Source organism: Podarcis vaucheri (assembly GCF_965113315.1).
Source record: "Podarcis vaucheri genome assembly, chromosome: 10".
Classification (NCBI taxonomy): Eukaryota; Metazoa; Chordata; class Lepidosauria; order Squamata; family Lacertidae; genus Podarcis; species Podarcis vaucheri.
The window spans coordinates 40,957,080-40,977,589 of record NC_138748.1 but is presented as its reverse complement, the minus strand read 5'-3'; the positions used below and the strand labels follow the sequence as shown (position 1 = coordinate 40,977,589).

The 20,510-nt window shown below is 43.0% G+C and overlaps 1 protein-coding gene across 2 annotated transcripts in view; it reads right to left on the bottom strand.

Annotated features, from left to right (window-relative positions):
* The window catches only part of UTP20 (UTP20 small subunit processome component), a 61,748-nt gene that overhangs the window by 9,649 nt on the left and 31,589 nt on the right, over positions 1 to 20,510 (bottom strand). Inside the window, exons 28-49 of one of the 2 annotated variants that reach the window (XM_082238651.1) lie at positions 19,916 to 20,059; positions 18,677 to 18,756; positions 17,739 to 17,965; positions 15,636 to 15,780; positions 14,498 to 14,585; positions 13,512 to 13,655; positions 12,879 to 12,929; positions 12,637 to 12,789; positions 11,574 to 11,729; positions 10,460 to 10,600; positions 9,841 to 9,978; positions 7,285 to 7,424; positions 6,618 to 6,697; positions 5,514 to 5,821; positions 4,550 to 4,689; positions 4,192 to 4,348; positions 3,705 to 3,806; positions 2,990 to 3,157; positions 2,550 to 2,716; positions 1,995 to 2,136; positions 893 to 1,009; positions 157 to 327 (exon numbers count right to left, since the gene is read on the bottom strand). In XM_082238651.1, coding sequence (XP_082094777.1) covers positions 157 to 327; positions 893 to 1,009; positions 1,995 to 2,136; positions 2,550 to 2,716; positions 2,990 to 3,157; positions 3,705 to 3,806; positions 4,192 to 4,348; positions 4,550 to 4,689; positions 5,514 to 5,821; positions 6,618 to 6,697; positions 7,285 to 7,424; positions 9,841 to 9,978; positions 10,460 to 10,600; positions 11,574 to 11,729; positions 12,637 to 12,789; positions 12,879 to 12,929; positions 13,512 to 13,655; positions 14,498 to 14,585; positions 15,636 to 15,780; positions 17,739 to 17,965; positions 18,677 to 18,756; positions 19,916 to 20,059 — 3,159 coding nt within the window. The remainder of the gene's footprint in view (positions 1 to 156; positions 328 to 892; positions 1,010 to 1,994; positions 2,137 to 2,549; positions 2,717 to 2,989; positions 3,158 to 3,704; positions 3,807 to 4,191; positions 4,349 to 4,549; positions 4,690 to 5,513; positions 5,822 to 6,617; positions 6,698 to 7,284; positions 7,425 to 9,840; positions 9,979 to 10,459; positions 10,601 to 11,573; positions 11,730 to 12,636; positions 12,790 to 12,878; positions 12,930 to 13,511; positions 13,656 to 14,497; positions 14,586 to 15,635; positions 15,781 to 17,738; positions 17,966 to 18,676; positions 18,757 to 19,915; positions 20,060 to 20,510) is intronic. The other variant, XM_082238652.1, reaches the window with a different exon arrangement.

The window sequence follows — 20,510 nt, the reverse complement described above, 5'->3', positions numbered from 1 at the left end:
ATGTGAACACAATTTTTTCAAAATGATTTGCAGATCTAAAGGTGTCTGAAGACCGTTTTCTATCACACCAATCATCCATGTCACAAAGGGACATGAGTCTGGAAGAAAAGCACTCTGCAAGATCAACACTGAGCTGTTCTACCAGTTATAACTTACTTTGAAACAATTTACAACCAAATGAAAATTCTGGCCTTTAGCAGCTCCTGGCTTGGCAAAGTCTTTCAGCAGAACGAAAAGCCGCTCGATTAGCTGCTCTATATTCTTGTCTACTGCCGGCAATGGGAACTTTAAGACCCACAGAAGGGACTGGAGAGAGCCAGTGATCACCTGCGAAGAGAACAAATGAATTAATAAAAAAAGCTAGGTGGGTCTATAGAAATGTTTTGTACCGGCCACAAATCCCTTGAAACTGGAATTCTTGAGCTTTTTGATCACGTGAGAGATGCCACTTTTCCCAAAGCCCTCAGCACAATCCACGCTTGAGTGGCAATTCACATTGATGTGGAAAGTATTTCAAGAGTCAGGAGCAAGTGTCAATGTCAAGCACTACTCCTTCACTCACCTCCTATTATGCTTCTGCTTTGGTGCAAAGACTCTGGTTTGGATTAAACAATATTTCTGCAGTCCAGGTGTAATAGGGAACTCTGGTTCGTATTAAACCAGAGTTCCCTATTACCCCTGCACTGCAGAAACATGGTTTGATGTCAGTTAAAAAACCGGGAAAATAAGTCTCAATGATCTTGACTGGATTCTAAACAATCAGTTAGAATTTCCTCCAGTTCCTTTATCGATCTTAGTGACAGAATGAATTAAGAATTTTAGTCCACGCTGAACTTTGCCATCTGCCAGCATTGCAGAGGTTAGAGCTATTGCACTGAGTTCAGAATCCTACCTTAACATCTGTGGACTGAAGGCAGTCGACAAGCAGCTGAACAAAAGGATCCAACATTTCTAAAGTGTGATCATCTGAGGAATTTATTTTGGACCTCTTCAGACTCATGTGCAGTAGCTGTAATAGGAAATAAGTGCATAAATTAAAAGGGGTAATAGATCTGAAAAACCAAATTGTTTAAAAGAAGACTAATAATAATAATAATATTTATACCCCACCCATCCAACTGGGTTTTCCCAGCCCCTCTGGGCAGCTTACAGCATATATCAAGGGCAACCTCGGGTTGTTAGCAGCTAACGGCTTCACAAGATAACTGACATGCTATGCAATTTCAGTGATATCTTGGAAATACAGCTTTTAAATGAAGACCTGAGAAACACATGAAGGATCAGAGGCACTGGGCAAATGGATGGAGAAAAAGATTCTCACCACCCCTCAATGTCAACTCTATGCTGCTCATTCATGGCTCCATGCCTACCTAAGAAAATCTCCCTACAGTCCCAATGGGGAAAGTGCGCTATTAAGCAGTAAATCTCCATAACCACATTTTTCTACAACATAAAATAAGCCAGTGCATTCATCCTCACTCCTCTCCCCAACCTTCCTCTGTGCCCTGTGTTCCTGTTTAACAGCAAACACCTGCACTGGGAAACTAAAGTTTTTGCAAGTTATAGTTTACCCAGTTTCGATGTAATGGTGAAGTGTGGTTTGTCACTAAACCGATAATAAAGAATGAAGTTAGAACGTGCAAGGGTTGGAAGAAACATGTGAGCACAGCAAAAATGGTCCTAATCCTCCCAACCACAGCTTGGACAAAAGGGAACATTATGTCTGAATTGACCCACTGCCTCAAACTTTTCACAAGCTGGAGATGAGGGGAAGATGAACATTACTGCCATCCCTTATGAGTGATGTTGGGCCTGGCTAGAGTGGTCAGAGGAGTATATTCTATACTCCCCACCCCAATCAGATGAAGGAAACAAGAAGTATTAAATTGACTAGAGCACAACCATGTTCCCCCCCAAAAAAATATTCCTGCACTGAAGCAAAAAGAAATATGTTTTGATTTCATTTTTAAGCACACAGGGCCCCTCTTACATACCCGTAGCCCTGATTCAACCAGAATGTGCATGTTTGTCTTGCTGCTCACAGGTGCCTTCTGCCCTCCTCGAACTGGAGCTGGTGGAAGCAAGAGGCAGCTCTTTGGTTGCAAACGAGGATCTGGAGGAGCAGGAGCTTTGGTTCTGAAAACAAAACAAACTTTTCAGCTAGAATTAAGGCCTTAATTCATCTGGGCCGAGGACAGACATCACAATGAGCAAAGAGGAGAATCTTAGAATTATAGAGTTGCAAGAGACTCTATAGTTCAACCTCCTGCAAAGAATCTCCTTTCTTGTAACTTGGATCCATTGGTTCAAAACTACATTGAATCGAAACTTCATGAGTGACTGAAAATCAAGGCAAGCCTGGGACTTTAATGACATTACTTCACAACATATGGCTTGCAAGTAGCAGTCTTTGCGACAGAGGAGCAATCCTGAAAAATGAGTCCAACTTACTTCTGTGAGTAAACACACTTTCAGAAGTGGCCAATTTGATCATCCTAGCAAGCAGAAGAAAAGACAACTAGATTTGAATTAACTTTCTACAAACTCACTTTGCTTTCTCTGTTAACAGTGGTAGATTTTCACTAATCAGTCCATGGCTGAGTAGAAGGATGGTTTCTGCACTCATTGCTGTGTTCATTATCAATCCAGACACGATGCGGCGTAAAGTTTCATGTACCTTCCGAGACATCTTTAGGCTTGTAGTATTCTCTAAAATCTGCAAGTAGACATTAGAAAAGCCACCTTAAAACGGAAACCCTGTTGTTACAGATCCTTCTTAGACCATATGCTGTTGATTTCCGAAAGACACATGATGTTTGCAAAGTCTGCATACCATGGTAAACTAACACATCTGTTTCTATAGCGGTAGCATGATCCCATAAAAATGCTTTATTGTGTCACAGTCTGTCCTCCCGTTATTCTTCCATATTTTACTAGTTTATCATGCCACTGCCAAATTTCTCTTTTGGAGAGAGAAAATCTACCTTACCTCTTTCAATGGAAGAATGAGCTTCGTCACTTGGTCTTTCCCTATGTACTTGCCAAGGATTTCATAAGAATCATAGCTCTTGCTTCTGCGAGCCTCCATGACTTTGGAAACTATGCCTTTCACCTCTTTCTCCTCTGCAACTTCCCCAAACAGTTCGTGGTTGAAAATCTTTTCAGAAGACACAGAGGAAAGTGTTAGCAGTAAGTAGCAGTAGAGCAGCAGTTATAATTTTGCACCCACCTTTTCAGACATGAACAACTAAAGGTCCAACACGTTCATCTTTAGGGGTGAGGGATGAGCTCAGTTTCTACAGCATCTGCTTTGCACCCAGAAGGTCGCAGGTCCAACCCCCAGCATTGACAGATAGGGCTAGGAGAGTTCCCTGGTTGAAACCTTGGGGAGTTGCTGCCAGTCAGTGCAGACAATATTGAGCTGATGGACCCATGATCTGATTGGGCATAAGAGTGTTCCCTTTAAGAAACAAAAGATCTGATAAAATGTGCAACTAGTCAAGAAGGAAGAGGACCTAGTATTACTTGGGCTCCTTCATGAAGGCAACGGTTTGGTATCACCCAACCAACCACCACCCTCTCTCCATCCATGTATTACAGGAACTGGAGGTGTAAGCTCCCGATTGCAGTGACATCTCTGAAATGAGCTCCTTTTACACTTGGCATTTTCCGCACACAGCAAACGTCACTTTCAAAGAACTTACTTCGGTCATAAGTTCTACGCAGGGATCCAAGCCTCCCACTTTAAGTCGATTGCTGGCGAGGCTCTTCAGCAAGAGGTGGACTGTGAAAGTCAACACGTGGACCTACATGAGCAAAAGAAATCAAGTGACTCTGTGTTTGTTAATTAAAAGGATAACTAATAAAAGAATGGCACACGTACACAACTGGAATGGTATTTAGAAGATTGCTATTGTATAGTGCTTTCAGCAGTCCCCACCCGCAACTGTTACCTACTAAATTAATCTTTGATACAATCCAGCATTTCTTCCAACTGCCTGAGCTTGGACCCAACTTCTCAACTGATTCTGCTTTCTGCTTGCCTGGTGTTGCTATCAATTAGGCAAGAGAGCCCACTGCAGATTATGAGTTCAAGGAGCAGGGCTAAGGAGCTATAATGTCCTCTGCCCATAAGCGCCTCCTCCTCCTATCTAATAGGAAGGCGGAAGAAAAAGAAAGCCAGCACTATACCTGGTAACCATGGACAAGGGTTGACTGCATCTCTTTTAAGACATATTGCAGATACTGTGCCCCCAAAGCCTCCATTATTTTCATCAGGGTGTTGCGTGCAATATCCCGTATTTCCTGTGCTCTGTTCCTCAGAAGGGAGCAGACTTTCAGGAGGATGCTGGAGCCAAGAAAGCAGCAAAACAGAAGAGAACCAAACACAAACTTCAATTATCACTCCAACAGGTTTGTACAAAATTTATCCTATATATGCAAGTATGCATCCCCCCCCCCATATGCGCTATCTATATGTCTATATATATATCCCTAGGTGATTTTCACCATATGGAACTTAATATGCACTTGAAAAGACTGTACATACCTTGGCAAATTCTCTTCCATGACATCTTGGGGAAGAGTCTGCATCAGCTTGACCATCGCAAAAGCAAGTGGAACCCGAACAACTTCTTCATCATTCACAACCTTAGATTTCACAAGCTTGTGCTCTTCATCTCTTTTGACCTGCAGGGCACAGAAACACATCATCTCCAAAGTTAAAGGTAACGGTAAAGGGACCCCTGACCATTAGGTTCAGTCATGGCTGACTCTGGGGTTGCGGCGCTCATCTTGCTTTATTGGCCGAGGGAGCCGGCGTACAGCTTCCGGGTCATGTGGCCAGCATGACTAAACCGCTTCTGGCAAACCAGAGCAGCGCATGGAAACGCCGTTTACCCTCCCACCGGAACAGTACCTATTTATCTACTTGCACTTTGATGTGCTTTTGAACTGCTAGGTTGGCAGGAGCAGGGACTGAGCAACGGGAGCTCACCCCGCTGCGGGGATTCAAACTGCCGAGCTTCTGATCTACAAGTCCTAGGCTATGTGGTTTAACCCACAGCGCCACCCGCGTCCCGGCATCTCCAAAGTTACTCAATAGCATTTCCAACTGCCAGGTGTTAAAGACAGTGATCTTACATCTACACCCGGAGAGAATACAACACTGGAGCCAAACCTCTGTCTAGCCTACCTCAGAAGGTTGTTATGAGGAGGAAGTGAGGTTCATTTGGTATACTTAAAGGGGTATTCAGAGCATCTCTTTGGCACCAAGGGCCACAACTGGCATAAATGGGAGCTTTTCTTTTAATGCTAATAGGAGGTGGAGGGGACAAAATGTTAATGCCGCCCACCTCAGTCCTAACCCGGACTGGTCACCCACGTGAGGACCATTCACACAATTTAAAAGCCACTTGCTATTTTGCTGAATGACAATTCATCTAGTTCAGCTCCCAGAATCAAGACGTACTAAAGACTATTTAAAAATAAACCCCGATGACTCAGAAATGTACCTTTGCAATGAGACATTTGTGCAATTTGGGCAAGATGTTTCCCTGTACTGTTTCTTGTATATGATTTATCAAGGATTTCAACTCTTCCTTATCCTTAGGCAGGAAGGAAATTGGTTTTAGAGTGATCTGGGTTTTTTTGTCTTCTTCATTAGTGGATGGAGTAGACAAAGATGAAACAGGCTCTGTTTGTTCACTGGCATCTTTAGAAAGGTCCTTGGTGGTTTCTTGGTCTTCTTCTCCATCACTAAGTTCCACTTCCATTGTTTCATTCTCCACTTCCATTTCAGTGTCCATGGCTTCTGCATCTGCTAGCATAATCAAGAGGGGGAAAAGGCTTTGATGCTTGTCGATCAAGTCCTTTGTTGGAACAAGACGGACAAAATCTAGAGCGCTCCTGTTTAAGATTTTAGCAGGCCACACCCCTCTTCCAGGATTCCCCATTCCATTCCCACTCTCCCCAACTGTTAGCCAGAATTCTGTGCCTCGTGAATAGGATTCACACTCAGAGAAGGATTCAGAGCAGAGATGGGAAATAAGCAGGCCTGGCCCTGCTTTATTTATAACTCCACATAGGTTTAAGGCTGGGGCATTACGTAGATATTCTGAACTAGAAACCCAATAATTAACTTTTTAAAATAGAAAGCAGAGATTTTAAAATGCATAATGAAACAACAGGCCCTGTGTTTTGCATTCGGAGAGTAATAATGGTCATGCAAGTTTATTTATTATTATATCAGAACAGAAGAAGAGCCGGCTGAATCAGGCCAGTGGCCTATCTGGTCCAGCAGCCTGCTCACAGCGGCCGACCAGATGCCTACAAGAAGCGCACAAGCAGGACGTTGAGCACAGCAGCACTCTCTCTTCCCACAGTCTCCAGCAACTGGCCCTCAGAAGTATTACGGCCTCCAGCGCTGGCGGTAGAACATGGCCGTCTAGGTCAGCAGCGATCAGAGTTACAATGCATTAGATGCTAAAGAGGGTGCAGGGTTAACAGGTTGTAGCAAAAAGTCACAGCACTTTAAAGCCTACCAACATTTATGGTGAGAAGCACAACCTTACAGGAGCTGGAGCCCACTCCACCAGATGCAGGAATCAGAAGCTTACCTTCCTTTTGAATCATCTCAAGCTGCTTTTCAAGAGTTTCGTAGTCAAAGTGAAAAGCCTCCAGCACCGTAACTAGCACACTGTCAAACAGATTAAGGGGCGGGGGAGATAAATAAAAGGTGCTAAAATCCAAAAAATGTACAACTTTTCTATTTGTAAAAGGACTGGACTAAAAGAACTGCTCACGTGAATACTTATGGGGGCACTGGGCTTGAGTTTCTTGAACAGGTGCTCCCTAGGCTGCATGGCAAATCTTTAAAACAGAGGGTACACTCAACAAGCAAAGTGCAGTATAGCACTGGGGGAGGAGTGGAATCTAGCATTCAAAGAACGCAAGCAAAAATCTCTTTGGACAAGAGCATTCCTAAAGTAGTTCTTTGATATCTGGCCAAAGTGAATTAAAAGTGCTTGGAACATAAAGCTCTCTTTTCACGCAGACAGAGGCTCAGTGCTCCCATCAACACAGACATCAGCTCGGTTAAAACGACAGCTCTAAAACAGTCCACAGAGATACTATCCTTGTGTGTCAATTTCCTTATAAATGCTATCAGTATGGAGTGACTGGCATTGCAAACCCCTGCAAGGTTGCTCAGAAGCAAGTCCCACTATGCTGCTTGTTAAGTGCACAGGATTACAGGATAAACCTTAAAACCGACATTTACAGTACCTGACGCCCAGTTTTTGATTGATCTGTCCAGTCTGCAAGACGTGTATGAAATGTTTCAAGTGATAGAGGTACGCTGACCAAGAAAGATGTCTGCAGACAGCTCCTACCATTTCAACCGAAGCAGTTATCATATTTTCATACTGAGGAACAGAAAACAACCCTTAGGGTCTTCCCAATTTCAAGCAGCACAAAAGCCTTGCCTAGACCAGTGTTTCCCAACCACTGTTCCGTGGCACACTAGTGTGCCGCGAGATGTTGCCTGGTGTGCTGTGGGAAAAATTAAAAAATCTGAAAGATTTTTTTTTTAAAAAAGTCAAATTTTCGATTGGGGCGCCGTCACTAGATGACCCTCCCTCCCTCCTGCTCTGCGCCTCCCTCCTCCTCCTCCTCCTCCGGGGAGGCCCTTCCTGGCTCTTGGCCAAGGCTTGGCGGCTGCCACTCACTCACTCGCTCGCCCACCCGTCCCTCCATCCCTGCACCCGGCCTCTCCCCCTCCGTCCCCGGCGCGGGGGCTGCCGGGATCCGTAGTCCCCTCGCCCTTGGGCTCCGCGCCCGCGCGGGGTGCGCAAACTACGTTTCCCAGCGTGGCCTGGCGGGCCGGGCATTTTGTTTGAAGCGCTCTTCTCCCGGCCATGGAATGAGCGCAGCGGCGGTGGCCGGGCGGGCAGGGGCTCTTCCGCGCAGACCCCGCGCAGCCTGCCTGCGCCCCCGCGGAGATCGGGCGGCAGGATGGAGCCCGGGGATCCCCGCGGAGGCGGAGCGGCGGAGGCGGAGGCTGCCCCCCAGGTAGGGCTGCGTCGGGGGGGTGTTTATTTTTGCAATGCTGCATCCGCGCCGGAGGGGACGCATCGGACCGCGGGGAGACCCCTTGGCAGGCGTGCAAGGCAATGCATGCGTGCAGGCGTTGCATGGAGTGCAGTGCAATGCAATGGCAACGCGGCGCCCTGCATGCATGCATGCATGCAACTTCCACCGGCGCTCCGGACTTGGCAGGTGAGGGGGGTCCCCAGTGGGCGGCAGAGAGAGCCGGGAGGGCGAAGGGGAGCCGGGGGGAGCAGCGCTGCTCCCTGAGCCGAGCCCGGGGGGAAACTTCGGCGTCGTTGCGCCGGGTGTTGGAAGCGGAGGCTGGCGGGGCCCCCTCACCTGCAAAACCTGGTCGCCTCTCATATATTTCGTGCATTGCATTCATCGCCCGCTTTCTCCTCCAAGGAGCTCCCGGGGGCGCGCGTGGTTCTCCCCGTGTTATCCTCGCAACAACAGCCCTGCGAGGTGGGTCAGGCGAGTGGCCCAAGGGAGCACCCAGGGATTGTCCTGGCCAGGTGGGGTGATTTGAACCCTGCTCTCTGCCCGGTCTTCGTCCTCATTTAGCCCCCATATGTGCATGACTGTGCATGACTGAGGTTTTCCCCCCTCATCTTGGCTATGGTGTGAGTCTGTGCTGTTAATTAATGGGGTTCTGCCTTCGGAGAAGATGAGCCAGCCCTCAAGGAGGTGATTATGTAATTTGCTAGCAATTCATGTCCCTCCCGGCGTGACGCTGCGCGCTGACATCACGGGGCTGTAATGGTGGTGTGCCTCGAGATTTTTTTCATGAAACAAGTGTGCCTTTGCCCAAAAAAGGTTGGGAAACACTGGCCTAGACTAACGAAGCCCATGCAGGCTTGAAGAAGCTTCCTTCCACATCCCCAACACTCCCTTTAAAATCATGGCGAAAGTGACATTGTTGAACCAAGAAGAAAACCTATCCCAACACTTTCACATCAAAATACCCAAAAGAAGCAACATGCTTTGCAATATTCAGAGACCTATCTGAAGCTTTCCCCCTCATTATTAAATTCAGAAGTTGTGAGGTGTGTGGTGTAGTGGTTAGAGCAGTGATAGCCGTTGTGGTGTCCTTCAAATGTTGAGACTACAACTCCCATCAGCCCTACCCAGCATGACCAATGGTCAGGTTGATAGAGGTTGTAGTACAGCAACATCTTGAGGCACCAATTATCTGTCCCTGGTAGCGTTTGACCAAAAGTAGGGAGCTTTCGGTTCAGGGCCTCACTCAGCCATAAAGCTCACCAGGTGCCCTTGAGGAAGTCACATTCTTTTCAGCCTAAGCTACTTCACAGGGTTGCTGTATGAATGCAATTCTTCCAAATGAAGAGAAGGGGTACAGAGAAATATGTAGGCCTCCCTCACTGATTTATTGGGGGGAACAGCAGAATATGAATGAATGAATGAATAAATAAATAAATAAATAAATGTATAAATAACTAAATGATGAAGATATCAGACAAAGAAGACCTCTGCAAAGTTTAGTTCCCAGAAATGCACTATTAATGCACTGTTCCTTCTTTAAAAGGGCAGCTCGAAATAAGAGCCTTAACAAACATTTCAAATAAGTACCATGCAGGGGAGGTACTTCATTTTTAAAAATCTCAGCCCAAATCCCAACACTCTTTATTTTCTCCTCATGAAAAGGGAAATCATCCTGTTGCACTTACAGAAATATGCCACTGAGGGCTATGAAATAAAAGTAGTTCCCATCATTGTATGCTAAAAGTTTACCTTAAGCATTTTCTCATCAAAGATAGTAGTAGTTGCGTAAGGCATAATGTAATTCTGAAGAGATTTGGAACAGAGTGTGATTTTGCCTTCAGCTAGTTGCTTAGCCAATTTCTTCAAGGCGCGTGCCCTTCTGTGGATCTAAGAGAGATACAAACGTTTTCACTAAGTGAGGGCCCATATTTAATTCTGTAGACCTAGGAGGTTTGGGTGTCATAATCTATCAAAAGTTTCACCAGCTCTTAACAGCCAGGAGGGGGAGAAACGACACCTTTTTGAATGAGCATCTTACTACAACACACTTCTGTCTATTTCTCAAACTGAGACAATGAATAAGAGAAAATACATTCTGATTAAATGCATACAATTCTAGCTGCTGCCTTTTAAATGTGACATCAACAGCAAAGCTTAGCATGTGCTAAAATAGTGTAAATGACATTATAGCTATTAAATCAAAACACACACACAGAGAGCTATTGTTCTCACAACGATCAATGATTTGCAACTGAAAAACGAGGCAGCACTTGCAAAGATTTACATTCACAGAAGAAGATGAAGTATCTACCATCTTTCCACTATCATACAACTATTGTCCAGTGGAAAGAACAGGATTGCATTATACCTGAATATGCTTCATATTTTCAAAGAAGTCCATCTCTGGATCATGGACGTCGGTCAGCTGGACCAAGTCCTGAAACTCTGGGTGGTTTGAAAATGCTCGAATCAAGCTGGAGAGCAACGATGTGTAATCCTGCTGAATGCTCTGAAAGCAGCAAGTAACAAAATACCAAGGGAAATGTGAAAATGTGTGGCTTGGTGTTTTTTTTTAATGCAGCCATTTGATTATTTCTTTTTTAGAAACACACTGAGCAAGAACACCCATGCAAGAACACACACAAAAACCAGAATTATGCTTTTGAAACTTTCTCCCTTTGGGACCAGACTGACATCCACACATATTAAACATTCCTAAATAGATTTTTGTTTAGATCAGGGGCTCTACATATTTGCATTGGTACCTGAACTACTCCTGCTGTTATTTGAATGAACATGTCAGGGAAGTGTGGTGGTAGCACGTGGCAAGACATCTCACGTGGCCCCACATCCTTCACGTTGCCCCACATCCTCTCCACACCATTGTATCAACCCCTTCCCTAGAATTTAGCTTATTTGCCATATTTTGGACTCGTCAACATGTTGGGCTGGAGTAAACACGCTAAGGAAGGAAGGTAGGTAAGGTAATAGGAACAATACAGAAGCATTTTGTTTATGCTTTTTAAAATATTTGCATCTTATCATTAGCCACATTGGGTGTTTTGTTCAATGAGAAGCCTGCCCACAGCCCTGTCTCATTTCAAAATACTAGAATAGGGCATCACTTGTACAATTCTCTTTCACAGTAATGTTTCCTCCTGAAATGTAACAGCAGTCAGACAACAGTCGGCTTGATGATGCAGATGTGGGCTTTTTCACCAATGGAACGCACTCTCTGCTGAAATATGAGAGGCATCCCAACATGTGCTGAAGATGCACCTGTCCACACAGGCATTCCCTTGATCTCTTGACCAGAGTTTCTTGTTTTAATTGTTGCATTTTAATGGGGTTGTTTCATGGGAAATGGAATTATGGAATACTTCAATCGTGTTATATAACTGGGTTTTATATTCTATAAATCACCAAGAAGCCTATTTTGGCATTAAACAGCATATAATTAAAAATAACAACCAGCTTTTTACCTCAGTCTTGCTCTTCAGCCCTTTTCTCAAAGCTTCTAGAAGAGTGTGCTGAATGATTTCCTTGTATTCCTCTTCTGCGTGACTGATTTCAGCAAACAGGTTGATAATAGCATTCAGACAGAGGATGGCACTGTCACTTAGAGACATCTCTCCTAACTAAAGAAAGAAAAGATTATGGCAGCTGAGATTACAAGAGGTGACCCTGAAACCGTAGATTAAAAAAGACTCAGAAATACGCGTGAATATAATCATTGATAAAACATAAACCAGCTTCCCCGACAACAACTCAGAGCAGTTGTAATGGGAGCAATAGACCTGGAAGCTTTAAATATCTGCAAGCCATATGTAAAAAGTACCATAAAATTGTTACGAAGCTCACTATGAATCAATCACATAGTCATATTTTTCAGTGAAGTAAAAGACTTTTTTGTTATTTTAGAGCTGGCAATGATAACCCACATGCTTACTATCTTTTAAAACACAGCCAAAGTCCACACAAACAGGGATTTCCTATGCTGTCTCCTAATACTGTCAAAAATGTATTTTCCTAAGCCCCTGGGGACCCTCAGAAAAAGCCAATTTGTGGCACTGAGGGGAGATACTAGGAAGGTGGGGAGATTGATGAGCAACAGGCAATGGCAATGGAACAAGCAGAGATTCTGAAAGCTGCTGCCATCTTAGATGTAAAATTATTTTTGGTTCTTCCTTCACTCTCTTATCTCTCTTGAGATATATGCTGCTGCAGGTATTTCCTCATATAGCATCCAAAAGGTAATTATAATGCTCACCTAAAATAGCTTATGGCTGTTTTGCAAACATGCATAACTTCCACGGAGGTGCCTTTTGGGTTCAAAAGGAATATTCTATTTTTTATTTTTTTTTACTAAATAATAAAGCAGGAATTTCTAATCTCATTGATGGTGTAAGGGGAAAGATATGCAGATAAATGTAATTTCCAGTTCCCCAAATGATCAAAATATTATTATTATTTTTAAAAAAGAGAATACATTTCCAGGAGCTCTACCATAAAGGACAGATCTTTTCCACGTGGGCATGGGCTCACCTGTATTGTATAGAAACAGTTATGCATTACTGGAATAAGGTAGTCGACATCCACTGTTTTCATTGCCTTGATATGAGAAGTGATGTCTTGAAATGCTGACAAGCGAATATCGAAATTGATATCATCAAGATGACGTGGATCAAAAGCATTCAGCTACAAAGGGCAAGAGGTTTAATAAAGATATAAAATCAAAATGATGACAGAAAATTTCTTAGAAGTAAATCAGGTGAAACATTACATACCTTAACTGTATCTGTAATGTATTTTAGATTGCTGTCCAAATCTGATAAAGTCTATAAAAAATGGAAAAATAATAAAAAGGCAAATTTAACAAACCTAGAATTATTTCACACATGTATCATCTACTGTCACATTTACAGCGCTTTTCTCTGAACATTCTCCAGTTCTACATTTCACTTTTTTAAAAAACAGGACAACCAGAAGTGGCCACAGTATTCAAAATTCAGATGCCCCATTCTTTCTTTCCAGCGTACCACACTTTGTATTTATTTGACTAGAATCTAACCAGCTCTTCCATTATCCACTCATAACATTCTGAGTTTTAGAACTCATCACCATCCACTACATTTCCCACAGTTCCTGGAGGCTCAGGAGGCCATTTTGAAAGTCCATTGCCCAACCACTAAGAAAAAAGGAACCAGTCAGTGAAAAGGGATTGGATAGCCTCTCAAGGGACTGCAGAGGGATTTGGGACTGGGAAGACCTCAATGGTTGCCATGACATCCCCAAGAGGGTCATAGCTTGAAATGCATGCTCAGAGAAATCATTATGGATCAAGTTCACATCACAACCAAAATAGTGTTGAGCAATCGCTAACAAAAATGCTATAAGTGTGCTACTACTGTATTCAGTACCTCAAAAACCATGCAGAGCGTCTGACGAGACAATTTGTTCTGAACAACAGAAAACAATTTTGCCAGTGGTTTGAGGAAACTTGCTGGATTCAAACAATGCTTCAGTAGATTTTGCACCGTTTCCAGGATGTCAATCTCAGTATCCTGGAAAAAAATCAGATAAATCATGACACAATTCCTCACTTACACTGAAAAATAACATAATGCAATCCAGTTCAGAGTTGTCAAGAGAGATTTAGTTAAAAGTATATTAATCAACAAAATCAGCAAAATCCTTGAAAAAAGAACCCTGGTCCCTCTCCCCTCTCTTTCTGCCCCATAGGCAGCAGGAACAGTTCAGAAGCTCATTTTGCTGCTTTTGCTTAATCAATGCATGTACCATGACCATGACTGCAGCTTGGCTTGTTTCAATCAAACCACAGCTAATGTTAACTACAGTTTGTTGGTTTAGATGGAGAAAAAAACAAGTAACAATTAAGCAAAAGTGAAGCTTTCCTCCTGGCTACACAGAAGGAAAGGGAACTGTGCAAGCCCAAGGCTCACCCTGGTTTGTTTGTTTTATACTAAACTATGTTTTAGAACGGCGATGGCTAGCCTGTAGCCCTCCAGATATTGCTATACTACAATTCCCATCATCCCTGACCACTGGTCATACTGGCTGGGGCTGATGGGAGTTGGAGCCCAACAACATCTGGAGTCCCACAGCTTCCTCATCCAGGATTAGCCTGGCATCCTAACATGGGAAGTGGTTTGCAGAGAACATAGGTTAACTGAAATCTGAACCAGGGACATCCCAAAAAATAAAAATATAAATAAAAGGAGGGGAGGGAATCCCAAAGGCACAGCAGAGCACATTGAATAACAGTGACCCAAACAAGTTAGCAGCAGATCATCATGACCTGGAAAGATAGTTTAGAAGTTCACCAGAAAATAGCCAAACTTGAAAGAAAATGTGACTTCCCACAGGCATAAATAACAAAGCTTACCTGCACCATGTTACTCTGGTGGAGGAAAGGGAGGAGGAGATCAATCAGGATGGAGCTCTGACTCTTGTCCTTTATAAACTTGCTAATTCTATATTCAACAGAAGCAAGAGGTTAGCCTTGCACCGATAGAACCACAACACCACGATTCAATTGCCTATAATATAATCACCTGTTAATGTAAACTGCTGCTGATGTTCTGCTTACAAAAGGGCACATGAATGCATTAATAAAATTCTGGTCCACACATGACTTCACACAAATGAATATGGACAACTGCAAGTCGAAGAACAGGTATATACTGTATACCTATCAGTGTAAACTACACATATATGAATTAAGAGTTTGTGATCCCCAGCACAGAATGGATCAGGAGATTCCTGTCCAAGGTGCTGCCAACCAGAGTGGCCAATACTGGGCTAGACATCCAGTCAGAACAGTCTGGTCCCTTATAAGGCATATGCTATGGTGACATGCAGGGAGGAGGCTGCATATGAGTGACATGGAGCCAAGAAACTTAGATTCAGAGCCTCCCATCCCTGAGATACATACAATAGCTTCCAGAGTGAACTCCCAACAAAAAGCCCCCCCCCCTGCCTCACCCTGAAGCTCAAGCTTCCTGACAGCCTCTTGCAGGTGGCTCTCTTGAAAACATTTTTTGTTCACAAGTCTATTCAGTTGTTTAATTTCCTGTTTTAAAAGGAACCCGTCGTTTTTATACTGCTTTATGGTATTTTACTTTGTGCACCTCCTTGTGGTTTTGTGTGAGTGGTGACTACATTCGTACTTCCGCTTATGTATCCCTCTAGATACGTAAACTTCGGGATGCAAACGTGGCAAACCTGGAAGTATTTTTCCAGGTTTCGCCATGCATGCATGTACAGAAGCGCTTGACGCTGTACACATTATTATGTGCACATGCACAGAAGCACTAAACCACACCGCATACATGCGCAGAAGCGGTCCTGCTGTTGCAAATTCCTTGGGATGCGGCCAGACCTCTGGAACAGATCCCGTTCGCAACCGGAGGTACCACTTTATATAAACTTACTCCTCTCCCTCTCTATATATACATATATAGTAAAACTTTAAGGGACCCTATATAAATCAGTACTCTTAGCAATACCAAGGAACTATTTACTTTGAAAGGATGTTTAGTTCTTTGCTGACTTGTGCTCTGTACTTCTTCTTCTTCATCTTGTCCACACTGAACATAGTTTTGCTGAGATACTGAAGGATTGCAGGCACATGGGGGAGAATCAGCTTCACACCTGTGGTGGGAACATCTGCAAGGGAGACAGTGAGTTTATTTACCATTCAGAGACGTTAAGTCCTCCAAGCAGAAAAACTAAAGAATATCATCCAATTCCTCACAAATAGTATAACAATTGTTCTGGGATTATTTCAATTTATATCCCACTTTTCTGCATATACTACCCAAAGCAGGTAACAGAAAAAAAAAATGCAATGAGTTGAATCCAGAGATTCTAGTGCACTCAAGTGGGCTGGTGGAAGTCCTCTTTCCTCCCTGCCCTTCCCTCCAACAGCCCACCCAGGAGCTTCTCCCAAGGATGGAGAGATCCTGCTGATGGGATGTGGCACCAAGTGGTGTGTTTGTGTGTCCCTGAGTGGAAGCAATTTCCACAAGCCTGCACATGATTATGGAACGACATCAAAGAGATGGGCAAGCTGGCCATATCTTCATATTATATTTTATATGAAAAGGCCTCCTGACTTGGCTAACTTGATGAAATAGGAGTTTATATCAGCCAACAATAAACTATATACCATAATAGAATGTTTGACAACTAAAAATGCAGCTTGTTAACAGATATTATTAAACTGCTCCCAGATATACTATCATTATGGCTAAATGTGGGAAAATATTGGTTTGGAAACTAGCACATTTCCTGGGAAACCACTGAATGTAGAAGTTGCTACTAAAGGGATTAATTAGGAGACAAGGGAACTTGCTATCCAGTTACTGAACGATGCTTTAATTTAAATTATTTAGCTAACATGAAATGTTTATGTTTGCTGCTCAAAAACACACTAGTCAATAATATTTGCTGGTCGTCGCTCTTGAAGTGGATCTGTTATCTCCAGCAAGCTGAAAACTGACAGAGATCCTTCAAGCCAGGATATAAACAGGTGTCGGGGGGGACGGACCAAACAAACACCTGTGCACTGTCCTTTACCACAATGTAACATTTTTAATAAAGGCCCATCTTTTATCTCAAGTGCTAGGAGTTTCTGTTGGTTCTGTTTCTCTGGGACAATATACACTTTCCATCAGAACTCCTGTTCACTGCAAACCCAGCTCTGTGCTGCAACACCTCAGCTGTAAAGCTCCCTTCCCTTACGTGGTTGCCTGGCACCAAATCTGATGGTTTTTGTGTGTGAATACAGTTTTCATGTCCCCATGCTTTTCTATGGTTTCAGTGCTGTTTTCAGCTGTCCCTATGCTCTGCTCTTTTTCTGCTGTTTTATTATTCTATCTGAGTGCTTTAAGTGATGTTAAGTTAGTTTGGTGATTTTATTACTGAAAGGTGGGATAGAAATGCTTTAAGAAAGAAACAAGAGGAAAGGAAGCTTGTGGGTGTGAGCTGCAGAATTGCTCCATTCCTTTTCTGACAGCCAGGCCTATGAACGGAATACTGCGCTGGAAGTCACAAAGCCAGCATTTAGTCTAGACTGACCTGTACGATGGCCATTGGGTGCCATTGCACCTTCTGCTCTAAGGATGAAGTGAAAGCTAAATCTGGAGATGAAATTACTAGTATAACAGGGCTCTTCAACTGTTGACTGTTATAAGCCAAAAATCAATTACAAGTGATACTTAGTCTTGAGGGTAGGGCAGAGAACATATCCAGTCAGAATCTGTGTGAAACAATACTGGGAACATTGGGAGGAAAAACACGAAACACACCATGAGAGAAGCTGGTAATGCAGCTCTCAATGAAAGTCACTCTGCCCCACCAACAACCCATTTATTTATTATGAGTTTTTACAAATGAATTTCCATCTCACCCTTTAATACATGTACATCTAAGGGAGGAAATAAAAACCAGTAAAAATGAAACTATAAGAAGTCTACAGAGCATAACTACAATGCACCATCTAGTAGGTGCTGAGAATATTTTCTTTCGCAAATTAGTTTCTAATTCTACCACACAAGCAAAATGGAACAAGCAGTTTCGAAAATATTCACTTGCAATAGATTTGGGCGCCTAACCACCCTTACCTTCTGTCGTTTCATCAACTTCTTGAAAGACACAGTCTGCCACTGTCAAGGTGCAAATATCGTCATCGGGCTCCAAGTCAGGAGTGTTTAGAAGACTGTCAGCCACGTCCATCACAACACCAGCCGTTGCCTCACACAAGCTTTTGGCCGAAAGCAGAGCAAACACATTGGATAACACATCATATTCTGGATGTCCTGGCATCTGCTTGGCCAGCAAAGGGAAATACCTGAGGGAAAGGCAACAAACAGGCAGGGAAATACTGATGTAGCAATATCTAACTCTAGCAGAATGACTAGTGACATTAGAATGAAGCTCCCAACAGGTAAGGCCTAAGTCAGTGATCCAGAAAAAGGATCCAGCAGACTCTCCTCATGTTCATAATACTAAAGCCGGGGAGTGGGGAGTAGAGATGCCCCTTTCACAAGTTTGAAGGAACGTTCCATAAGGTCACAGTAGGTGAAACCAAAGCAGGTGAAACTCCTGAATTGTCCTTGTCATGTTTCTCTTAAGTTCCTACAACTCTCAACCTTTTTCTTCTTCTTTACTGTTCACAATCTCAAAAATTGTCAAAAGGAGGAGGATGACAACAACAACAACAACAGGTGGAGGTGCGTATTTCAGGGCCTGAAACATTTGCAGAGAACATGCCCCTTGCCCCATTCCAAGTCAGCCCTAATGCTAACTTGAAAATGAAAATGTCAAGAGGATATCGTCATCGATTAACCAGTATATAAATTGTGTTAAATAAACAAGATGTGTGCTTATCACTGTACCTGTGTATATGGTCCCTATAAACAACCAACATAAACTTTAGATTAAAAGTGCAGCTCACTTATACATAAACATAGGTACACACACACACACACACACACACACGGTAGCAGTATAGTAAAGTTATACCATGATTCATTGTTTCATTAAGAAGAACGTAATTTACCTGGGGCTTCTGCTCCATATGTGAATGATTTTGAGTAAGAGAGTAGGAGAATATTGGCTCTCAGAGGCCAACCTGAGGATCTGAGGGAACAAAACAGGAGAAAATAAAATCGGGGCAAAATATTGAGGCTAAATTGGTAGAGATGTTTGCAAAAGAAGAAGCATTAGCATGCTCATTATTTGCTTCTGAAGGAACAATTTACTATTTGCATTTATCTTCCTTTCACCACAACACTAAGAGCTAAGCCAGGTATTTCTGCCTCCACTGACATCAAGAACAAAACTGCTAATGATGAGTGGAGCCAAAAAGGTTGCCATGATGGCTTCTCTACACCCACCACAGCTAAGGCAGTCTAGCATTAAAGGGACCATCTCCAAGTACCTGAGACAGGTAGGCTAGTGAAGGAAGCAGGTTATAGTCAGAAGGAACCATCATTTTTTCCTGTTACATACTTAGAGGTGAGCCAGCACATGCTCACAGGAGACTTCTTTCTAGTTTTCTCTAAAAAGAAGTATCCAATATTTGCTTTATGTTTCATTATCTTTGTGAGGTTTGACCAAAAAGTTACTGCAGTGTAGATGGGTGACAGCTTCCACGACCTTAAGACTGTTGTGGCATGAAAGGGCTCCTGTCATGAATGGCAGATCTGTTCCCACTCCCTTGGACCTCAGGCAGTAGGTCTAGCTGTTGTGTCATGCACACTGCCACAGTATGGTAACAGAGAGGGAGGAGTGGCGGGTGCCACTCAGTGACACACTTTCTCCCAACAAAGATGTGGCATTGACTTAGGAACATGTATATCTCACCCCACAAAATTGAAACTTTACATTTGTCAGCTATAAACATGAAGTCACATTCAAGTTTTGTGGAGATGATATAGGCAAAAGCCTTTAGATTCAACAAAACTCGTGCTGTTTATGAAAGGACAAACCCAGTTTACATTGTACTTGGATTAAATTTACATACTTCTGGACTGTAGCTTGAGTGGATACACTGATTAATAATAATAATAATAATAATAATAATTTATTTATACCCCCGCCCATCTGGCTGGGTTTCCCCAGCCACTCTAATAAAATTAGGTGTTTTGTTCCTAGCACACCCTCTGTGCTTCGAACCAAATACCACTTTCACTCCAAAGCAAGTCATTTATGCAGTTTGGAAGGTGCCAGAGGACACTTGAGACATGTGCCTAAGTAAAGAAAAGCAAGCAACTCTCCAACTTCACGCTGCCCTTACCTGGGGCCAAACCACCGCATGAAAAACTGCATCAATCTCTTCCACACTAAAGTTGTAAGTTTTGAAGTCAGAGAAAAAGTCTGCTATAAGTTTAAGTCCAAGTCGCCTCAAATTTTTCAGTGGGTTAATTAATTTGAGTTGAATCTGCAAAACAAATCATAACAATCCTGTGAGGGTCTTTCTTCTTTTTCTTCTTAAGTAAAACATTTAAAGGGCAATTATTCTTTACCACCTAAGATTTAAAAGACTAGTTACTGAATGTGTCCTCTGAACTGCAAGCAGTAACCATATGTCTGCATTGCCTCTGTCCGAGTTACGCTAATGCTGCATGTCTCTGGCGTATTAATGTAAATTTATATAAACAACTTTAATCCAAAGATCACAGAATGGTTTATAACATAAGAGCACAAAAGAAATAATAACAAAAATGAAACAAAACCCTCAATACATTTGTAAAGTCCATAGATACATTGCACATCAAATAAAGATATTGAGATCTGTTTGCATAGCACGAGAGCGAAAAGCAAGCACGCTGGAGATGACAAGCCCACCTAGGGCCGGCCCGAAAGCTAGGCGGTGTGAGATAGCTGCCTCA